General features: G+C 45.4%; 1 protein-coding gene across 8 annotated transcripts in view; it reads left to right on the forward strand.

Moving 5' to 3' along the window:
• MAP3K4 (mitogen-activated protein kinase kinase kinase 4) overlaps nucleotides 1–22216 on the forward strand; it is a 174216-nt gene that overhangs the window by 98866 nt on the left and 53134 nt on the right. For all 8 annotated transcript variants that reach the window (XR_012655570.1, XM_075064088.1, XM_032793198.2 and 5 more), the window contains 4 exons: nucleotides 6319–6585; nucleotides 14897–15046; nucleotides 16207–16368; nucleotides 17517–17650. Coding sequence is in view for 7 of the 8 variants with exons in the window: in XM_075064088.1 (XP_074920189.1) it covers nucleotides 6319–6585; nucleotides 14897–15046; nucleotides 16207–16368; nucleotides 17517–17650 (713 nt within the window). In the remaining variant the exon portion in view is untranslated. The remainder of the gene's footprint in view (nucleotides 1–6318; nucleotides 6586–14896; nucleotides 15047–16206; nucleotides 16369–17516; nucleotides 17651–22216) is intronic.

Consider the following 22216-nt stretch of genomic DNA (forward strand, 5'->3'; position numbering starts at 1 on the left):
ATTGCTGAGCAAATATAACTTTAACTTGTGGGAGTCTCTGCCTAAGTTTGAGCCTCTCCTCCAGACTGGGACAGGAAGAACTTTTAAGGCCCTGGTGGAAGATGGGGCGGCAGCAGCGAAAGCGGCCCAGCAAGCGGCGTCGGACACAGCCAACACTGCAGCACACTCGATGGCTTCAGCGATTTCCATGTGCAGGGCATCATGGCTGCTCCTGTCTGGACTGTCAACAGAGGCCCAATCCCTTATGCAAGACCTCCCGTTTGATGGGAAAGCGCTCTTCGCGGTCCAGAAGCATTCCCATACCAACCTGCAAACCTTGGGCCTCTACGTCCGTCCAGCTAAGGATAAGGTCATACTGCAACCATCAGCTCAGTCTGCGAGGAGCAGATATGAGCCCCCGTATAGGAGACCGAGAGACCAAAATCGCTGGTCTCAGTGACAGTCCCACTCCGCCTCGCAGCCTGGGCCCTCTAAGGGCAAGAGTCAGGGAAAGAGCCAGTTTTTGACTATTTGCAGGGGGGCACCAGGCCAGTTGCCAGGGAGACCCCCCGATTTAATAAATTTTGTGTTCTGCAACCGTTTGTCTGCCTTCCACATGGCGTGGTCCCGTATAACATCGGACCAGTGGGTCCTCAGCACCATTTCCAAGGGCTGCATGTTGCAGTTCACCTTACCCCCTCCAAACCACCCGCCTTCCCCGGGAGACCCGGAGCATGTCCACCTCCTGAGGCAGTAGAATTCCAGGGCAAGGGGTTCTAACCCCGGTACTTCCTGATCCTGAAGGCCAAAGGGGACCTCAGGCCCATCCTGAACCTCCAGGGCCTAAACTGTTTTCTGGACTGCTCCAAGTTCTGCATTATCCCCTCCCTGGACTTGGGGGACTGGTTTGCATCCCTGGACCTCCAGGACGCGTACTTCCACATCCATATTTTCGAGGGGCACAAGTGCTTCCTCCGCTTCCTAGTGAGGCTAGACCACTACCAGTTTGCAGTCCTTCTGTTTGGCCTATCCACGGCACCCAGGGTTTTCACAAAGTGTATGGCTGTGGTAGGGGTCGACCTCAGGCGGGAGGGGGTGCAGATCTTCCTATACCTGTACAGTTGGCTACTCAAGGGCGACTCGCGTTCCGAGATGCAGACCCATCTGGAGCTGCTCCTTTCGACATGAGCCAGTCTTGACCTAGTGATGAACAAGACCAAATCAACCTTAGTTCCAGTTCAGCGCATAAAGTTCATTGGGGCGCTGTTGGACTGTTTGAGGGCCACAGCCTCTCTCTCCCTAGACAGGTTCAAGGCCCTGAGAGATCTCATTGCCTTGGTCACGGCTTTTCCGGTGACAACGGTGGGAGCGTGCCTTCGAATTCTGGGCCACATGGTGGCATGTACATACATGGTCTGCCATGCCAGACTCCGAATGAGGCCCCTCCAACTCTGGCTTTCCTCTCAATTCTCTCAGGCCTTTGACAAACTGGACAAGGTTCTCACTGTTCCGTCCCCGATACTGGCTTCCCTTCAGTGGTGGTCTTGCCTGAGCAATATGCTGCAAAGGGTTCCCTTTCGGGATGCCAGCCCGTCTGTAGACCTGGTGACTGACGCGTTGGACCTGGGTTGGGGAGCCCACGCAGGAAACGTGCAAACCCAAGGAACATGTTCGATCCCGGGACTTGTCCCTTCACATAAATGTCAAAGAGCTCAGGGCGGTACAGTTAGGGTGCGTGGCCTTTCATACGCACCTTCGTGGCAGGCTGGCAGGGTCCTCACAGACAACACTACTACCATGTACTACATCAGCTCACTCCCTAGCCCTCTGCCGGGAACCCTTGAGCCTGTGGGAGTTCTGTATAGCCAATGATATCTCTCTGAGGGCCGCACACCTCCCAGGCGTCTGCAATACGCAAGCAGATTTGCCTCAGCAGGGTCTTCTCCCCCTAGCATGAGTGGTCGCTTCACTCGGAGATCGCTCACCGGCTCTTCTGAGAGTGGGAAGTTCCCCAGGTCGACCTCTTTGCATCCGGCCAGAACCGACGTTGCCCCCGGTTCTGCTCCAGGGAAGGGATAGGGAGGGGCGCAATCTCCGATGTGTTCCTCCTTCGGTGGTTGGGCCAGCTCCTTTACGCTTTCCCACCGTTGCCCCTCATCGACAAAGTCCTGCAGAAGGTAAAAGCAGACAAGGCGAGAGTCATCCTCATAACCCCGGAATGGGCCCACCAACACTGGTATTGGACCCTCCTTCGCCTCTTGGCGGCCCCCCCGAGGCCGCTGCCACTTCGCCTGGACCTCCTTTCCCAGAGTGGGGGCTCCCTCCTCCATCCGAATCTAGCTGCGCTCCACCTTACAGTGTGGTTGCTCCGCGGCTAGGCGGGGAGGAGGTCAGGTGTTTGGAGCAGGTAAGGCAGGTCCTCCTGGAAAGCAGAAAGCTGTCCATGTACCGTACATACATGGCAAAGTAGTCCAGGTTCTCCAAGTGGGCGAGTGAGCAGGGAGTCTCCCCCTCCTCCTCACCTCTCCAGCTTATCCTGGACTACCTCCTGTCCCTTAGAACCCAAGGACTGGCACCCGCCTCGGTCAGGGTACACTGGGTGGCCACATCGGCCTTCCACCCGCTGGTGCAAGGACACTTGGTCTTTTCCTACTCTATGACCTCCCTCTTCCTGATGGGCTTTGACCGTTCGTTCCCATACGCTAGACCCTCCCGTGCCACAATGGGACCTGAACCTGGTTTTGTCACGACTCACCGGTCTTCCTTTTGAACCTCTGTCCATGTGTTCCTGGTCTCACCTCTCTTGGAAGGTGGCCTTCCTTGTAGCAATAACGTCGGCCTGCCATGTATCAGAACTCAGGGCCTTGACCTCAGAACCCCCCATACGGTCTTCCACAGGGATAAAGTCCAGCTTCGCCCACACCCGGCATTCCTCCCGAAGGTGGTCTCCGCCTTCCATATGGACCAGAGCATCTTTCTCCCTATGCTCTGTCCTAAGCCCCATTCCTCCAACGAGGAACGCTGCCTCCACATGCTCGATGTACGTAGAGCGCTAGCATTTTACCTGGATCGGATCAAACCTTTCCGGAAATCCTTGCAGCATTTTGTTGCCTCAGCTGAGCGGGTGAAGGGGCAACCTATTTTCACCCAGCGTCTTTCCTGCTGGATTATCTCATGTATATGCATGTGCTATGATCTGGCAGGGGTTCCCCTGCCACAAATCGTTAGGGCACACTCAGTGAGAGCTCAGGCCTCATCAGCTGCCTTCGTAGCCCATGTCCCTATCCAAGACATTTGTAGAGTGGCCACTTGGGCCTCAGTTCACACGTTCACTTCACATTGGGCGTTTGTCTCCCAGTCTAGGGATGATGCTGGGTTTGGCAGGGCAGTACTCCATCCCACTCTGTCGTGAACTCCTACCCACCTCCAACAGGGATAGCTTGGAATCACCTACTGTGGAATACACAGGAGCAATCACTCGAAGAAGAAAGGGCAGTTACCTGTTCCGTAACTGGCGTTCTTCTAGATGTGTTGCTCAGGTGTATTCCACATCCCACTCTCCTTCCCCTCCGTCAGAGTTGTCTGGCAAGAAGGAACTGAGATGTGGGGGAAGTGCACAACTCCCCTTATAGCCCAGTATAGAGGTGCCACCCTAGGGGTCACAGAAGCGCTCCCCGAGTAAGGGTACTGCTAAGGGAAGAACTTCCAGCACTGGTGCACGTGGTGCGCACGCACACCTACTGTGGAATACACCTGAGCAACACATCTCGAAGAAAAAGGTAACTGTCCTTTCCCTAACTCACAAAGGTTGCGAGGATAAATACACTAAAGCTTGTCAAATACTATGGTAATAGACTTTCCTACTGTGTCCTTTTGTCTTTGGTGTGTAAAACTTGTAATGTAAAACTTCTTCCTTGACAGTAGTCTGTTAACCTATGTGTGAACATAAGTCTAGTTAGTGTTAATCAGAGTTGTACATACATTTTGAGGGGAGAATAAAATCGTTAGTTTGAAATGTTTTTTTTATTGCATCTATTCTGTAATAAGATCTTTTAACCTTCTTTTTTCCAAAATGGATTTTGGGATTTATCATCTTGGCTTTCTAAAAATGCATTTGACTTTTAATGTTGGCAGCCTAGTCAGATCAGATGCTAATTAGTTTCACAAAATGTTTCTTTATTATTTCTAAAGTATCAATAACAGCCTTGTAGTTTAAAGTTTTCTTCCAGCCTCTAATCAAACTGGTTTAAATTGTAAGATTAAGAAATGTAATGTTAAAAATGTTGAGTGCAGTATTTGAATTTAGCCTTATAGCAGAGGTCATATTTAGCCTAAGGAGTTGGATTTAGGGGATTAAAAGTTCCTTAAATCACCTTTGCAGTGTCCCTTCCTCCCAATGGAGAGGCATTGACATATTGAGGGTTCCTACTGTACTGTTTTCCTCTGTGCCAGGAAACTGTATAAACATAGTTGTTTAAAATAATTTGTGTGAATGCAGATGTGGTGGAGGGTGTGGGCTTAGCTTTGAAAACTGAAAAACTAGTAGTTATCTAACCTTAGTAATCTTGAATTCTTTTAAATGTTTTGTTACATTCCAGCCAGTGCAGCTGTGTTTGTAAAAGCTGTTTATAGAGACTGTTTCCTTGCACAAGGAAACTAGTAGATGAATCCTGACAGACTCTGAATAGAGTTTTGTTTTGTCTGCAGCTAGAAAAATGCTGACTGACATGTTAGGCCTAGGGGGTAGGAGAAGGCCGTAAACAGGCAAAATTAAAGGAAGGATTTTCAGACCTCGGTCCCAAAACTACTGAAGGGATCATGATAAAGAGAGGGAAAAGAAAACGGACAAATTCTGGTCTTTGTGAAGAAAAAATGTGTAAATGGCTGAGTGACGTAATTTTAAAAATGGGTTATGCATGATAGCTAGTTTTCATTGCTTTCTGCCATTAAGCACTTATTAAGATGTGTCCAGGAAGGGAGGCAGTAGTCTTATTTTTGGAATAGTATAGTCAGAAATGTAGTTATTTGTGAAGATCCGTTTTACAGTGAACAAGAGGAGAGAGAATTCAGTTTAATTGGGCACTTGAATAGCATCATCTTTGGAGATTTTGCTCTTTCTTCTCTACAAATTGCCTTAATGTGTGAGATCCATTATAAGTAACTTCTGACAACACTAATTCTTAAGCTAGAGGGAGGGATAGCTCAGTGGTTTGAGGATTGGCCTGCTAAAGCCAGGGTTGTGAGTTCAGTCCTTGAGGGGGCCACTTAGGGATCTGGGGCAAAAATCAGTACTCAGTCCTGCTAGTGAAGGTAGGGAGCTGGACTCAATGACCTTTCAAGGTCCATTCCAGTTCTAGGAGATAGGATATCTCCTATTATTATTTATCATAAAGAGTAGTGGCACCATTCTTTTTAATAAGAAATTTATTTACCATATGTAATATTGCTTAAATAATACTTTACTTACAGTGGAAATCTGTCCTGGGACTCTATCACAATAATACAAAACAAATTAACCTCTGTAAATTTGAGTGTCAGCAATAACTAAAAAGACAAGCCATTGTTTTGATCAGTCCTTTTATGCCGAGACAGTATGTGTTTCTGTCATGGCTGTGAAGGAAAGTTATATGAATAGTTCCAGAATTTGAGTGAATTTTTCCCCTGAATTTTTTTTAAACGTTCCATTGTTTAAGCAGAAGGGAACTGATTTTTAATGTCATGTTAGTGGTAACTTGTTTCTTTGTTCCTTATAATGATTTTAACATTGGGAAGGGACAGCTAACTCTGAGGGGAGGGGTAGCTCAGTGGCTTGAACATTAGCCTACTAAACCCAGGGTTGTGAGTTCAGTTCTCAAGGGGGCCACTTAGGGATCTGGGGCAAAATCAGTACCTGGTCCTGCTAGTGAAGGCAGAGAGCTGGACTCAGTGACCTTCCAAGGTCCATTCCAGTTCTAGGAGATAGGTATCTCTCTCTCTCTCTCTATATATATACATCCTTTTAAATGATGCATGTAAAATAGTCATTTAAAGATGTGTGTGGGAGCAAGTCTGTATTCTAAGTTGCTATGGCATTACCATACTTACAGTGTGTTACTTTGATTTTTAGCATATGTCATCAGCACAGGTGGTGTGATGTGATTAAAAGTGGGTATATTGCTAGAATGGCTGCACTCCTAGACATATTGCCAGTTTAGTAATATTTTCTGTACTTAAAATGGGGAATATATCTAGAGCTGAAATGACCATTTTAAGTGGACTCTGCTGCATGTGCAACATCCTGAGAAGCTGAGTGGTGGCGTGCAGTTTTGCTCACCGAATGCCATTTTATTCTTTCTGCAGGTGCAAATCCCTGGACTTGAAAACTTACATGTGTTTGTCCCAGATAACCTTGCAGGGGAGAAATCTGTGATTTTACAGCTGCTGAATGCAGCTGCAGGAAAGGATTGTTCTAAGGATTCAGAGGAGGTTGCATATGAGGCCTACTTACTGATGACCAAGCACAGTGATAAAGACCATGAATTAGATGACAGCTGGAGCACATGGGAAGGACAGCCAGTCAAAATAGTGCCTCAGGTGGAAACTGTTGATACCTTAAGTAGTATGCAGGTACGTGTTTTCCATTTTATGTCTACTTTTACTTGGAGGTGAAGTGCTTCCAGAATAATGACCATAGATGTTAAATGAGATATTTTTCCTTCTGTGACTAAGATGTATTGGAAATATAATAGTAACCCAGGACAATAAACTAAGTATGTTCTTGCTTTGATATTTTATCTCTAAATATATGTTATTGCAGGAATTGAACATTAGACTATTTTTGAAAGCAACATTTTTATTTCCAAAAAAAAAATTCCTTCCTTATTAAATCAAAAGAATTAATAAATTATTCACAGTAGAGCTGCTCAGTATCCGATGTATAGTTAGACTGATAATGTTTTGTTTTAGCAAAAAGCCATCATATCTTATGAACTGATAGGCCATTGGTGTTTGCTTTGGGTGCATTAAGTCATGAGGCCAATTGCTTCAGATGCTGGGCAAATCACTTATTCCCAAATATTAATAAAAAAATGAGTGCCTCAAATTAGACTTCAGTTGGTGCTACTGGATGCTCAGCATTTTTGAAATTCAGGCCACTTATTTAGGTTGTAACTTTAGGTTCCTGTCTTTGAAAATCTTGGCTTTAATCTCTGTGTCTCAGTTCCCCGTGTAGAAACTGAACGAATAGTTCACTATCTCACTGGGTTGATGTGCAATGGAATTCATTCATGTTTGTGAGGTGCACAGATACTAGAGTGATAGGAAACTTGTGAGTACCTAAATATAGGAATTCCTAAGCTCTGCAGGAAGACATCTTCCCATTCATACTCTGAGCCAGCCAGGGTCCCTTCCACCGTTCCCTCTGCTCCACTATATGCAGCCAGGACTTGCCTCCCCTGCTGCCCATGACCCCTACTACCAGAGCCAAATAAGATTTTTTCCTCCTGGTTTTCTCTGCACTTCCTCACATCCCTAGCCTGATTCAGCTCCCTTATGCCCTGACTCTTTTACCTCCTAAACCAGCTTTGGTTTGCCTTCAGACTCCCTGGGCTGACCCACTAGTTAAATGTTAGAATTCCCATTCCATGTATTCGGCTATTTGTAATGTATAGACATTGCTTCTTGTTTGTTAATACTACAGACTGCTCATGATAAGTTTACACTAATGATAGCTAATCTAGTCTCCGATAACATCCTTATTAATATTTTTTTATAGATATTCTAAAACATCAGACTTTTTTAAAGTTGTGATTTTCTTGAAGAAATAAATAATAAGACACAGAATTTCATTTGGAAACTATATCCACTATCTAATATATATATAAAAATCATTGATTTTTTTTTGAAAGGCTATGTTTAAAAAGTAACAAGTAAAAAATTAAAGTAATATATGAAGACCTACTAAATATTCCGCACTTTCTGTAGTCTAAACTGCAGGGAAATGTTTAAAAATTATATATTTTCATTGAGAATAAAAACAATATTTCTGAAAACATTTCTGTTTTAAATTGTAAACTTTGTAAAAAAAATTTTAATATAAAAAGCTTAATTCTAAAAATAATTGGCAGTTTCTAATTGGGGCAAGGGGTAGCTCTGTGGTTTGAGCATTGGCCTGCTAAACCCAGGTTTGTGAGTTTAATCCTTGAGGGGGCCATTTAGCGATCTGCAGCAAAAATCAGTACTTGATCCTGCTAGTGAAGGCAGGGGGCTAGACTCAATGACCTTTCAAGTTCCCTTCCAATTCTAGGAGATACGATATCTCCTATTATTATTTAATTAGAATCTAACATTGTTTTTGTTTTATACTGAAGTACCTTGTGAATGACAGTCATGATTCTGGAGTAGTAACTATGTAGATGAATTTGGACTTGATCTGCTGTAATTAATACATTGTTACAACTGGGTTCTTTAAGTTTGTCATTAACAGCTCACAGTGTGAATTGTAACCTTGTCTTTGCTCTGGGGCCATCTGTTATCTTATATATCGTTGCAGGTTTTGCTGAAACACTGAATGTTAGTTCCTAAAGGATATATGCATATTTTAAGAATTCACAAGTATAACATAGTTCTTCTTCAAGTGCTTGCTCATGTCCATTCCATTGTAGGTGTGTGGGCTCACTACATGCACCTGTGCTGGAAGTTTTTCCCTCAGTGGTATCTGTAGGGGACCGGCTCTGGAGCCCTCTGCAGTGGCGCGCGTATGCACTGGTATAAGAGGCACCGCTGGCTTCCCTCAACCTCAGTTCCTTCTGACCGCCAGTGACGATGCTGGGATGTCTTCTTGCCCCAGCTGTGCATAGTTGCGAAGTTTCTGTACATAGTTGTTAGAAATTTGTTAGTTTTATAGTTCCCTTAGTGTACATTTAGTATTAGTTTGTTAGTCACGAATAGGACTTAGCCTAGGGACGGGACATGCCCCGGCCCCGGGCTTCAAACCTTGTGACTGTTGCAAGAAACCCATGCCAGTCAGTGATCCCCATCGAAGTTGTTTGAAGTGCTTAGGGGAAACCCACATTAGTGACAAGAGCTTCAGAGCACGGACCAAAAAGCAGTTAGTTTTTAAGCGCTTCTTGTGGAGTTGGCCTTTACATCGGCCTCAGAGCCAACCAAATCGGACTTTGCTCCTAGCACTGCAGCCTCAGTGTGGAGTGCACTGCTGACACCGACCTCAGACTGGCGCCGATCCCCATTCCCAGTACTAGCTAAAAAGCAAAGAAAGGTCAGGAGAGGACATTCTGTTGTATCCCGTAAAGGGAAGGAGAGGGCCAGAGGAGAGGCTGCTCTTCCCCTCCAGATGGAGATCAGGCTCCAACTCCTGCCAGGAGCAACCAAGCCACTCGCCCAGCTCACTGCGCCGCTTCGGAGGGTCAAGACGCCAGAGCCCGATCACTGTACCACTGGTATGGTTCACCGTGAGCACGTTGATGGTCTCCAACACATCAGTTTACTCGCTCACATTCCCGATCTATGGAGCAGCACTGCTTGCTAAGCGTAGGGTGTCAATAACCGGGGTACTGTCACCAATCCGCTGAACGCCACTGCCAGTCACCGGGATTGCGGCACCCGGAGTCATCGCCCTCATACAGAACCTCAGTGGAGGTCTGGGGCCAGAGCTGATGGGATCGGGGTAGATAGGCAGCCTCAGCACCATCCTGGTCCCTCAGGCATGTATCCCCCTCCTTGTGCTCAGACAGCAAGGAGGAAATCCTGCCCACGGGCTAGGTCCACCCATCGGGGGCACTGGCATTCCCTGCTGGGCCACCAGTGGCAACATGGCCCCAGGGCCAGTGGCCTGCCCCCTGGCAATTTTGCAACTCCTGGAAATTTCTCCAACAATCACGGGGGTATAAGTCAGCCTTGGGGACATCCAACAAATGGTCGGCAACAGTGTCCTGCCCACCCCTTGGCTAGAATGTGGAGTCATACCATGCTCCACAGCTTCAGCCAGCCTCCACTGAGGCTCCCATGGCAGAAATGGCGCAGTTGATAGACCCGCCTGTATCTGCCTCCTTGTCTTCTTTGCCTGATGAGGGATAGTGGGGCCCTCTCACCCGATTCCCCAGGATGTTTCCAAGGCTCACCAGGAGCTCCTGAAGAGGTTTGCTTCAAACCTGTGGCTGGCAGCCAAGGAGCTGGCAGACCCCTTGGACTTCCTGATTGATGTACTGAGAGTGGCAGCCCCTGCCAGGGTGGCATTGCCAGTGCACAAGGGAGTGGTGAAAATCACTAAGGACCTGTGGCAGACACCTTCCTCTCTGCCTCCCATCTCCAAACGGGCAGAGCGAAAATACTATGTCCCCACTAAGGGGTATGAGTATCTTTATGATGTCACCACCCTGCCCCAAGCTCGCTGGTTGTGTCGGCAGCCAATGAGCACAACAGACAGGGCCAACCAGGATCGATGCCTAAGAACCAGGAGGCAAAATTTATTCTACATCCAGCCTCCAACTGAGAGTGGCTAACCATCAGGCCTTGCTTGCCCACTACGATTTTAACATCTGGCAGTCTGTGGCCAAATTCTGATTAGCTGCAAGAGGAACCTAGAAAGGAATTCCTGGCTATCCTCAATAAGGGCAGGGCGGTGGCCAGGGCAGCCCTCCAAGCAGCCTCAGATGCGTGGACTCTGTGGCCCAAACTATGGCCTCAGCCATTTCAATGAGGCAGGTATCCTGTTTGTAGTCATTGAGCCTTTCAATGGAGGTTCAACAGTCTATCCAGGACCTCCCATTCGATGGCCTGGCACTGTTTTCTGAGCAAACAGACAATAAATTGCACGGCCTATAAGACTTGAGGGCTACCTTGCAAACCCTGAGCCTCTCCACGCTGGGGCTGGCAAAGAAGTAGTTTAAGCTGCAACAAACCCATAGGTTTGGGAGCCAGTCTTGGTCAGAACCCTTCTGTAAGAAGGGCAAGGGCTATAAGTGCCAGCAAGGCCACCAGCCAGCATCCTCTGCTCACTCGAGCTCCACCTTTAACCAACTGGGTGGTAAGCAGGCGTTTTGAAGGTGCGCTTGAGTGTGACCTTCCAGACTGTGTCCTGGATCCTGCTCCCCTGTTATTTTCCAACTATCTGTCTTCCCTTTCTCCCTGCCTGGGCCTCTGTAACATCGGACCAGTGGGTCCTCAGCACAGTAGCAGGGGGATATACCCTCCAGTTTATTTCTATCCCCATCTCAATTCCACCGCCCCCCCCCCCCCCCAGTCCCTCTTCAGGGACCCTTTTCAGAGACATCTGCTCGCTCAGGAGGTGCAAGGCTTTCTGCAGGTGGGAAGTCCTGACTGCATTTAAGGGACAAAGGTTTGACTTTCTCTGTTTTTTAATTCCAAAGGGGGTCTACAACCCATCCTCGACCTGTGGAATCTCAACAAGTATTTCAAGAAGTTGAAGTTTTGCATGGTCTCCCTGGCCTCCATCATTGCTTCCCTGGATCTGGGAGACTGGTACTCTGCCCTCGATTTGAAAGCCACTTCCTTTTACATATCGATATTTCATAGTCACAGATGGTTCCTGTGCTTCATAGTTGGGACTAAATAAAATAAAGTAATAATTGGAGATATACCTATCTCCTAGAACTGGAAGGGACCTTGAAAGATCATTGAGCCCAGCCCCCTGCTTTCACTAGTAGGACCAATTTTTGCCCCAGATCCCTAGGTGGTCCCCTCAAGGATTGAACTCACAGCCCTGGGTTTAGCAGGCTAACGCTCAAACCACTCAGCTCTCTCTCCCCCCTACCCACTACCACTATGCAGTGCTCCCATTTGGCCTAGCAACAGCACCAAGAGTGTTTACAAAATGCATGTCGCTGGTTGCAGTCTATCTCACGCATCAGAGTATCCAGATTTACCCATGCCTTGACAACTGGCTCGTCAAGGGCTGCTCCAGGGTCCAGTTCCAATGCAGCGTCAATATGCTGCAAGCCACTTGTTGAACTCTGGGTCTGCTGGTAAATGAACAAAAATCAACGTTAATCCCAGTCCAACTGATAAAGTTTATCGGGTCAGTACTTGACTCTACCTGAGGCAGAGCATTTCTACCAGAAGCCAGGTTCAGGACAATGTCACATCTAATTGCCAGCGTCCCCACACATCCGCTCACCACAGCCCGGTCTTTCTCAGATTGTTGGGTCATGTGGCAGCATGCATGTATGTAGTCTGTCATTCGAGACTCAGGTTGCACCCTCTTCAAATGTGTCTAGCAGCAGTCTGCTCCCCAGCCAGGCATCACCTGGACAAGGTCATCATGGTCCCTCTGAGAGTAATTACCTCTTTGCAGTGGTGGACCAACCCAAAGTTGGTGTTAGAAGGAGTGCTGTTCAAAAGTCCGTGACCCACGGTTTCCCTGTTATCGGATGCATCTGACCTCGGTTGGGAAGTGCATCTCAATATGCTTCGGACTCAAGGGACATGGTCTTGAGAGGAGTTCACATTACATATAAATGTCAGGGAGCTTATGGCCATACGACTAGCTTGTGGTGTCTTCCTTACACAGCTATCGGAGTTGCCCTGTTCGCCACCAGACAGAACAGAAAGTGTCATCTGTTCTGCTCTCTCCGAGGCCTCGGCAGAGGCTCCCTTTCCAATGCTTTTCTCCTGTCATGGTTGGGAGACCTGATGTATGTCTTCTTGCCGATTCCACTTAACAGCAAAGTCCTCTTAAAAATCAAGAGTGACAAGGCGCGAGTCATTATGATCACCCCAGTGTGGCCTTGCCAGCATTGGTTCTGAACGCTCATGGAACTGGCTGGGGTAGCTCCGTGGCTACTGCTCAGCCCCCATGACCTACTCTTGCAGGATCATGGTAGGCTCCTGCACCTAAACCTTACCTCTCTCCACCTCACAGCTTGGATGCTGAGTCTGGAGGAACAGGCCTGCACTAGTCAGGTACAGCAGATTCTCCTGGAAGGCAGAAAGCCCTCCACCAGAGTAACTTACATGGCAAAGTGGAAGTGTTTCTCCTGTTGTGCGTCGGAGCACATCTCCTCAACCCAGTCATCTTTGCAATTCATCCTGGGTTACCTGCTTCACTTAAAGCACCAGGGCCTTGCCTTCTCTTCGATCAAAGTGCACCTAGCAGCCATATCAGCCTTCCATCTTTGTGTCCAGGGTAAATCTGTATTCTCACATGAGATGTTGATCAGGTTCCTGAAGGGCTTTGAATGGCTCTTTCCACTGATCTGGGACCCAGTCCCCGAATGGGACCTCAGCCTAGTCCTCTCCAGGCTCAGGGGTTCCCCCTTTGAGCCCATGGCATCTTGTTCCCTTTCCCATCTGTTGTGGAAGGTTGCATTCCTTGTAGCGATTACTTCAGCGAGGCGTGTATCTGAGATCAAAGCCCTTACTTCAGAACCACTGTACACGGTATTCTACAAAGACAGGGTCCAGCTGCGGCCCCATCCGGCTTTCCTGCCTAAGTGGTGTCACGTTTCCATGTCTACCAGGATATCTTCCTCCCAGTATTCTGTCCGAAGCCTCACTTGACCAATTGGGAGAGGCAGCTGCACACTCTGGCTGTCCTACCTGGAATGCACCAGTCTCTTCCGCTTATCGGCCCAGCTCTTTATCGCAGCAGTTGACAGGATGAAGGGCCTTCCAGTGTCCTCTTAGATGATTTCGAATTGGATCACTGCCTGCATCTGTACTTGTTGCGACTTGTTGCAGGCTGTGCCTCCACTGATAGTGAAGGCTGTCTCAACTAGGGCTCAGGTGTCTTCATCTGCCTTCCTGGCACGTGACCCTATCCAAGACATCTGGAGAGCCGTGACATGGTCTTCAGTACACAGATTCACGACACATTATGCCATCACTCAGCAGGCCAGAGATGACAATGGCTTTGGCAGAGCTATATTGCAATCGACACATCAATGAACTCCTACGCACCTCTGGTGGTACTGCTTGGAGTCACCTACAGTGGAATGGAAATGAGCAAGCACTTGAAAAAGAAAAGACGATTACTTTTTTTTTTAACTGTTGTTGTTGGATATGTGATGCTCATGTCCATTCCATGACCTGCATTCCTTCCCCACTGTCGGAGTTTCCGGCAAGAAGGAGCGGAGGGTGGAGGGAGCCAGCAGCGCCCCATATATCAGTACATACATGGGCGCCATGTATGTACTGATACATGGCGCCCATGTATGTACTGATATATGGGGCGCTGCAGAGTGTATGTACTGATATATGGGGCGCTGCAGATACAGTCCAGAGGGCGCCAGAGCCAGGCCCCTACCGATACCACTGAGGGAAAAACTTCTGGCACTGGTGCATGTGGCGAGCACACACACCTACAATGGAGTGGACATGAGCAGCACATCTCGAAGAACAGTTAAGAAAATGTAACTTTTTTTTTTTCCTGCTTAGAAAATGTTTGTTCATGTTGCTGAAGCCTCTTCTGTAGCATGGATGAAGTCTGTTATTCCCTGCATTTATCACCTATTGGGGGTGACAGTGTAGTTATTTTGCTAACAGGTTAACTTTCTAAGTGTAACTGGTTGGTTTGAGAATTCCTTGGCACACTTTTTCCCAAACTTCTGAAATCTGAGCTCCCCTTCAGGAAATGAAACCGTTTGTCTCCCTTGCAACCCAGTGGTGTGGTGTTAAAACCCTACCCACCTTAATTTATGTATTTTATGCTTATAAAAATGATTCAGGAAACATACTACTAGTCAAAGCACAATTGCCTAAGAAGAACTCTTTGTGTAAATGTAGTATCCTTATAGTATCTTTGAATAAGATTTATAATAATTTGGGTTCCAGAAAACACTTGGGGATAATAAAATTGCCATTATGAGACAGCCTTTTCATAAAAATGGCTACCAGAGCCTATTGTAGCTGTGATACTGTTAAGTTCTTATCTTTGACAGTATTTTTAATCTTGTGTTCCTAGGTTGACAACCTCCTCTTTGTAGTCATGCAATCTGCCCATCTTGTGAGTCAGAGAAAAGCTTTCCAACAGTCTATTGAAGGGCTCGTATCTTTGCATCACGAACAGACATCCAGCCAGCCAGTCATTGCCAAAGCATTGCAGCAGCTAAAGGTAAGCAGCCTTCTAATTTATTTCCAGGAGAGTTGTTTATTGTTTTATCATTTGAATCTCATTCACTGGTATGCATTAAAACACAAATGGCTTAAAAGCTGTTATGATTTGACTCCAGTGATGATAATAGACCAGTACTCTGGATTTATACTTTGTACAAGTTATTGTAGGTCGTGTTTTCTGTTCAGTCTCCATTGCATCACACAAATCCCTTGTGAATGCAACTTTTGAGCAATATCATGTGCATGTACAAGTCATAGACTCTACACACACAAAAATAGAAAGCCAGTCTGTACTACAGTAGACACGTGAACCAGAGCAAAACAAAACGTTTCATATAAAGGGATCACAGAGTTGAAATGAAGTAGCTTCTCTAGTTCTTGCAAACTTCCTGTGTTCAAAATGTTAGAAGAACCAAACTTCATTTATTTTATATATAATTATAGAGATGATAGAAAAATAAGGAGAATTTTGAAAACTGTGGACAGCAAATATTAAAATGCTTTTATGTGACATGAAAGTGCATAGGCCTACAAAACCACAGAACCAATGGAAACGAGGATTTACTAATTGAAGGTGTCATGGCTGTCCCCAGATTTCCCACTGAAGTCAGTGGCACGCATGCTCACACACCTATGGATAGAATTTGACTCTGTGTTATATTTTATATAGATAGTAACAGCAGCGATCTTTTTCTAACTCAGCCAGCTCTTACTGTGAAATGTATTTTCTGAGAACGTGGCATTTATTAATTAGCCATTTATTTATTTCCCAGAAAACTATAGATTTTGGTCAGAATTTGATAAAATAGCACTGTTTCCAAGAAACAGTATTTTAAGCAACTGTTTGGTTTGTACAGATCTGCATAAGTTAAGAATTGTTGACTATATGAATAAAGTGCATCACCTGCTAAGTCACACAGTTGTAATTCATAATTGTCTTAACACATCTATGGGTGTACTCTCTTATAAAATCATCATCTTATTACTGTGCCTTCATCTTTACCCAGGCATTTGTTTTATCCACTCTTTGACTGTGTCTCCTTACAGTGCTTAACATAACGGGACCCCAACTGCTTTGGGATTTTGGCAATACTGTTCTACAAATAATTTTAATTCAGTGTGTCTCTTCAACTGAAGCTGACTTTTTTTGTTCTTCAGAGCGATGCATTACAGCTATGCAATAAGATAAGCTGTGCCATTGATAGAGTTGATCGCATGTTCACTTCTGAATTCGATGCTGAGGTTGATGAGTCTGAATCCGCCACTTTGCAGCAATACTACCGAGAAGCCATGATTCAGAGTTACAATTTTGGGTTTGAGGTAAGTGAGCAAAATGGAATGCATTTTTTGTGTTAAAATAATGTTTTTAGCATATTTTTGGGGGGAAACTGATAAAATTCAACTCTTTCACTTACAAAAATTAGTGAATTATGCTTTTGAGTGAATTCTGTTAATTCTTATAAGAGTATATTGTGGTGCAGTGCAAATCTTTTCATGGTGTGAAAATTAAAACTTTAGACTGCGTAAGAGAGAGAGCAGATCTGTTGAATCTGCCAAACTCTCAAACTCATTGAAACTCTTGTTTTGGCAAGGCATTCCTGGTTGGCACTCTGAATTTAAAGTTTAGTCCTGTCAGGCTTTGTTGACAAATTTTTGCAGGAGGTCAGAAATATTCGGATGTGAGCTGTGTCATTTGATCTTTCTCTGCCTCATTTTTTCTTTCTAGGCCCAAACAAGCTACTATGTAAATGCAAAATATTTTAATTTTTTAATCTTGAGCCCTTATTCAAAGGTTTTCTTTAAACCCTTTATGAGCTCATCAATGCCTGCCTTATATTGTGCCAACCAGGCAATGTCAGCTTCAGGCCATTTCTGATATATTTGCACTTGTTTGATTCCTTTGAACCCTTTATAGATAAACCTTTGAGACAGTGCACACTTCACTATGTACAGAGTCCTTGTAAGAATGGTCTTCTAAAACAGCCCATGTTCCTACTGAATCTTTTAGTGCACATATCTACTACGTATCGAAAGACTTTATTCTTTCCATGTACTAATTATATTAAAATTGCCTGTAAGGTATGAGTATTACTCAATACTAGTTTGAGACTTGATCTATATGATAGCAGAGCTGCGTATTGTTCCCATCTAGACAATATAATTCTTTCTTGATATGCACATTGCTTAAGAGGAATGCATGCACACACATAGTATTCCACATGGCTGAAATGCCACTGTTTTGTCTTGGTTCTTTTGTACTAAATGTCTTGTATTTGGGGCTTTCCCTCGAAGATATTGTTAAATAAATAATCATAAAAATTGTATGGATAGAATTAACTATATGAGTGTGACATGTGATCGTGCTTTCTTGTAATCTTTTATTAGTGAGCAGATATTTCAGTAGATATTATATATGATGGTTTGATTTTAATTTTAATACTTGAAGGATAATTTTTAATATATTGTAGTACCATAAAGAAGTTGTTCGCTTGATGTCTGGAGAATTCAGACAGAAAATTGGAGATAAGTATATCAACTTTGCCAGAAAATGGATGAATTATGTACTAACAAAATGCGAGAGCGGTCGAGGCACTAGACCCAGGTAATGGTTAACTGGGCACTGTATCACAATATGATGTGTTGCTCTTTTCTTAAATATTATGCGGGATATTTCTGTATTGATCAATGAATAATAGCTACGTCCCATCATGAAATTTTTCATAGTAAAAGTACAATGCAAATTACTACCCAAACTGCTTAATGAGTTTTTCTTTCCAGACTCCTTGCCCTGAGTGTTAGCTGTCACAGATGAGAGAGAGAAGAGATACTTGAGATAACTAGGGCCCAAACCATTCAAAGCTTTCAAATTAAGGGCTGACACCTTGACGAAAAATTACTATTTGGTCAGGAATAAGTAAAGATGGCATAACATTAGTGCAACAAGCATTCTTTGGGGTGTCCTGGTTAGAAAGGTGGTGGTGTTGCATGGTGAATTACTATGTGTGCAGCATTGGATGACTTTTTCCTCCAGTAAGAGTTCTTTGTATTAATCCAGCCTGAAGGTGACAAAAGTGTGGCTCACAGGTGACTAGATCTTCTAACAGGAAAGATTGTGCAGTCTTCTAACTAGATGAAAATGATAGAAATATTTTTACCATTGTTTGATATTCAGGGGCAACGAGAAATCTACCAAGACCTTGGGACTACATACTATTTTGAGCATTGGATGACAGGGGTCTTTGGATGAGGGTGTGGTTATAGTTCTTTGAGTGATTTCACATGTCCATTCCACTTCAGGTGTGTGCATGCCCAGTGTACCAAAGTTGGAGATTTTTTCCCTTAGTGGCACCTGTCAGGGCGGCACACGCATGCGTGTGCCTTTTGTGGCTTTGTACTGCTGTGTGATGTATTTCCCTTTATGCCACCCCTCTGCCCTTTGTACCACCCTTGTGCTCTCTCATTTCCTTCTTACTGCCCACGTTGGTAGTCTGAGTGTGTTCACTTGCTTTACAAGTGTTTTCCCCATCAGGTAATTTGTTCTCTTGTATGTAATTAGTGTATTCATCTATAGTTAATTAGCTAAATATTTAGTGTAAATTTCATTGTTGTTTTACTTAATTTGAATAGAACATTTGGGAATCAACACACTAAGTACTAACTCCCAGTGCCAGGGCATGCCTCAGTCTCTCGACTTTAAGGCTTACTCCAGCTGCAATAAGTCTATGCTGGTGAGTGACCCTCATTCCAGGAGTCTAAAGTGCCTCAGGGAGGATCACATCAGGGACTGTTGTCAGATCTTCTGGGACTTCAAGTCCTGGACTGGAAAGGATAGGGAGGTGAGACCGGGTAACCTTTTCATGGAGTCCACCTTGCATCCATCATTTGAACCTTCCCCCTTAGGATAGGTACTGAGCACTTCTTCCATCAGAAGTGCTCCTCCAGACATAGCATAGTCTTGGGACTGTTCCCCTTCCCCAGTGTCCAGGAAGGAGCATAAAAAACATGCCTCAAAAGTATGCCTGGTTCTTCCACCAAATCGAAGTCTTTGGTACGGTCTGTCAGCAAGAAAGCTGGATGGTAAGGTAGAGTGTCCTCCGATGATTGACAGGTCCGACTAACGACTTTGTCTTGTCCAGGGTTGTTGACTCCATCCCCGGTGCTGTTGAGACTGACCCCTGCTGTGGTATCACCCCTTCAACGCAACAGCCTCGGGGGGAACCTCGTGGTAATGACAACACTGAAGGCTTATGCTGTGGCATGAGATCTGCTATGCCTCTTGGTACTGGGTGCTTCAGCAGTACAGGAGACAAGTCATCCAGTACTGATATATCTTCAGTCTTTGTTGGAGTTACCTGCTAGTAAGGTCCAACCCTCGATACTGGTGTAGCCGATTTCAGACAGTCCAGTGCCACCCTGCTTGGTGCCATCTAGAGGCAAGCCAAGTATGCTGTCCCTGGTACCAACATCTTTGGATACACACCACCAGTCTTCAGCACTGCATAATACCACATCTCCCTAGTCGGGTGGCTTGGGTTCTTCTTCAGAGTCTATCGGCTCCTGTGCCCCTCACTCTTGGAATAGAAGGCGTCATTCACCTTCATCAAGAGGATTATGTCCCTGGTATCTGACAGGTGCCACAGTGGTCCAGGGACATGGATTCTTGGGCTGATAGAAGTTAGGCTCCAATACTCTACCATGGTTGTATTGGAACCCATGGGCTTTCCCCACCACCAACAGATCATCCCCAGTTCTTCTGCTCTCCAGATCTCTGAGCAAACAATGGGATAGCTATCATGAGGCGTCTCAGGAAGATACCCTGGTATCCACGCCAGTACTGAGGAACAACCTTCCATGCCACAACTTACACCTGGGGAGGTACAGGAGAACTCCTGCTGAATCTTCTTTACACTTGTCCTCCTCTTCATCTGATGAGGTGGTGTTGTCTGGCTTGTCCTCCATTCTTCAAGATGACTGCAAGGCCTACTAAGAGCTCCTAAGGAAAGTTGCTTCCTCTCTAGATATCTGGGTTGAGGTAGTGCAAGAGAGTTCCAATAGACTGGTGGACGTACTGAGGTCAGCAGAGCCTTCCTGTCTTCCTCTACCTATAAATGAAGCCATACTATAATCTACAAGATTGCTGTGGCAAACACCCTCTCTCTGTCACTGACAGTCAAGAGAACTGAGTGCAGGTATTATATCCCTTCTCAGGGCTCTGAACATTTCTACACTCATCTCTCACCAGGTTCTTTGGTTGTCTTGGCAGTAAATGAAAGAGCTTGTCAGGGATAGCCATCTTCTACCCCAAAGGATAAAGAAGCAAAAAGGCTCAACTTTTTCAGTAGGAAGATTTATTTCATTGCTGGCCTGCAGTTTCATATCTCTGAAGCGCAAGTCTTGCTGGCAAGATATGATCATTATCCCAGAGATAATGTTCTCATGGACCAGTAAACAGAGGATGCTAGGTAAGTGTTCCTGGCTGTCTTGGATGAGAGTAAACTCATAGCTAGGACTTCTCGCCAAACTACATAAGATGGGACAGATTTGTCAAACAGAACTATTGCATCTGCAGTAATGATGTGCAGGCATTCATGGCATCAATCCTCTGGTCTTCCACAGGAGGTCCAGCAGACTATACAGGGTCTTCTTTGTGAGGGCCCCACCGTATTCTCACAGCAGACTGAGGAGAAGCTTCACAATCTCAAAGACTCCAGGACTACATTGAAATCATTGGGGATTTACCCTCCATTCCCTACAAAGAACCAATTTCTCTCTGTCGAACCAACAATACCCACCTTTCCTGCCTACACAAGCTAGACCACTCCAGGAGCAAAGGGGAAAAGCTACAGGATGAGCCCTCCTCTTCCTCATTTTATGTCTTTGTCCAGACCTTCTGGAGAATCCAGAAAGACCAGACAATGTGTTTGACTACCTTGTTGGGGGCAAAATATCAGTCTATCTTGGGCTACTTTCTCCTACCTCTGTTTTTTCCAGCAGCTTAGCCCACTTGCAGTGTGCTTTAGGCCTATATTACCACAGACCAATGGGTTCTAAGCACAGTGGAATGGGGATACACCCTTCAGATTTTCATTCCTTCTCTGTCTCTCTTCAGAGACCTCCTGTGTGAGGTCCAGTCTCTTCTCCATTTGGGAGCCATGGAGGAAAAGGATTTTATTCAATTTACTCCCTGGTCCACCTCAATCAAGCAGTATACTTACCAACTTTCCTAAGCCCCATTCTCCTCAGGATGAAGAGAGACTCCATACCTGGAAGTTAGAAGGGTGTTAGTGTTTTACTTGGACAGAACTAGGTCGTTTAGGTCTTCCTCCCAGCTGTTTGTGGTGGTTGCAGAGAGGATGAAAGGCCTTCCAGTCTTGCCCCAGAGAATCTCATCCTGGATTTCTGAGTAGTCTGTCAGTCACTGTTCAGGTAGACTATGAAACCTACCTCCAGATTGAACTTCTTGTGACTCACCTGAAGTGGCAAGGACATGTGCAATGACTCGAAGGGAAAAAATGGTTACTTACCTGTTCTGTAATTGTTGTTCTTTGAGATGTGTTACACATATCTGTCCAGTAAGAAGGAACTGAGGGCATCAGGGACAGCCCTGCCCTTTATACCACCGTGCAGCACTATGAGGCAGAAGAGTTTGCATGTTCTGCCCCAACAGATACCGCTAAGGGAAGAATCTGATTGTTGTACTGGACACACACACCCCTAAAGTGAAATGTACCTGTGCAATACATATCAAAGTTTAACAGTTACAGAACAAGTAACCCTTTTTTCCTGTAGCTACTCAAAGTGCTTTTTTGTTCCTGCCAACTTCAGCTCCTTCCCAGATTTAGCTTAAGCCAGCTTTCTTTCATCCATATTCCAGTTTTATGCAGATGTTTGGATTGTTGGGCAGTAGGATTGTCTGCTCTGAATGTGAAAGATTTAGGCTTGGGTGTTATCAGCATAATGTTGGTAGCGTTGCCCATGATGTATCTCAATCTCCCCATATGTTCAGTAAGAGGAGTGACAAGATTGAACCATGTAAAACACCACACCTCAGAACTTTTGAGGAGGAAGACAAGTTACCCATCACCCCACTCCCAGATTGATCAGGAGAATTGGGACAGCCAACCTAGCATAACTGCACCCTCACTTGGCTTCCATAGATGGTACAGCA

Source organism: Chelonoidis abingdonii, chromosome 3 (genome assembly GCF_003597395.2).
Source record: "Chelonoidis abingdonii isolate Lonesome George chromosome 3, CheloAbing_2.0, whole genome shotgun sequence".
NCBI classification, from domain to species: Eukaryota; Metazoa; Chordata; order Testudines; family Testudinidae; genus Chelonoidis; species Chelonoidis abingdonii.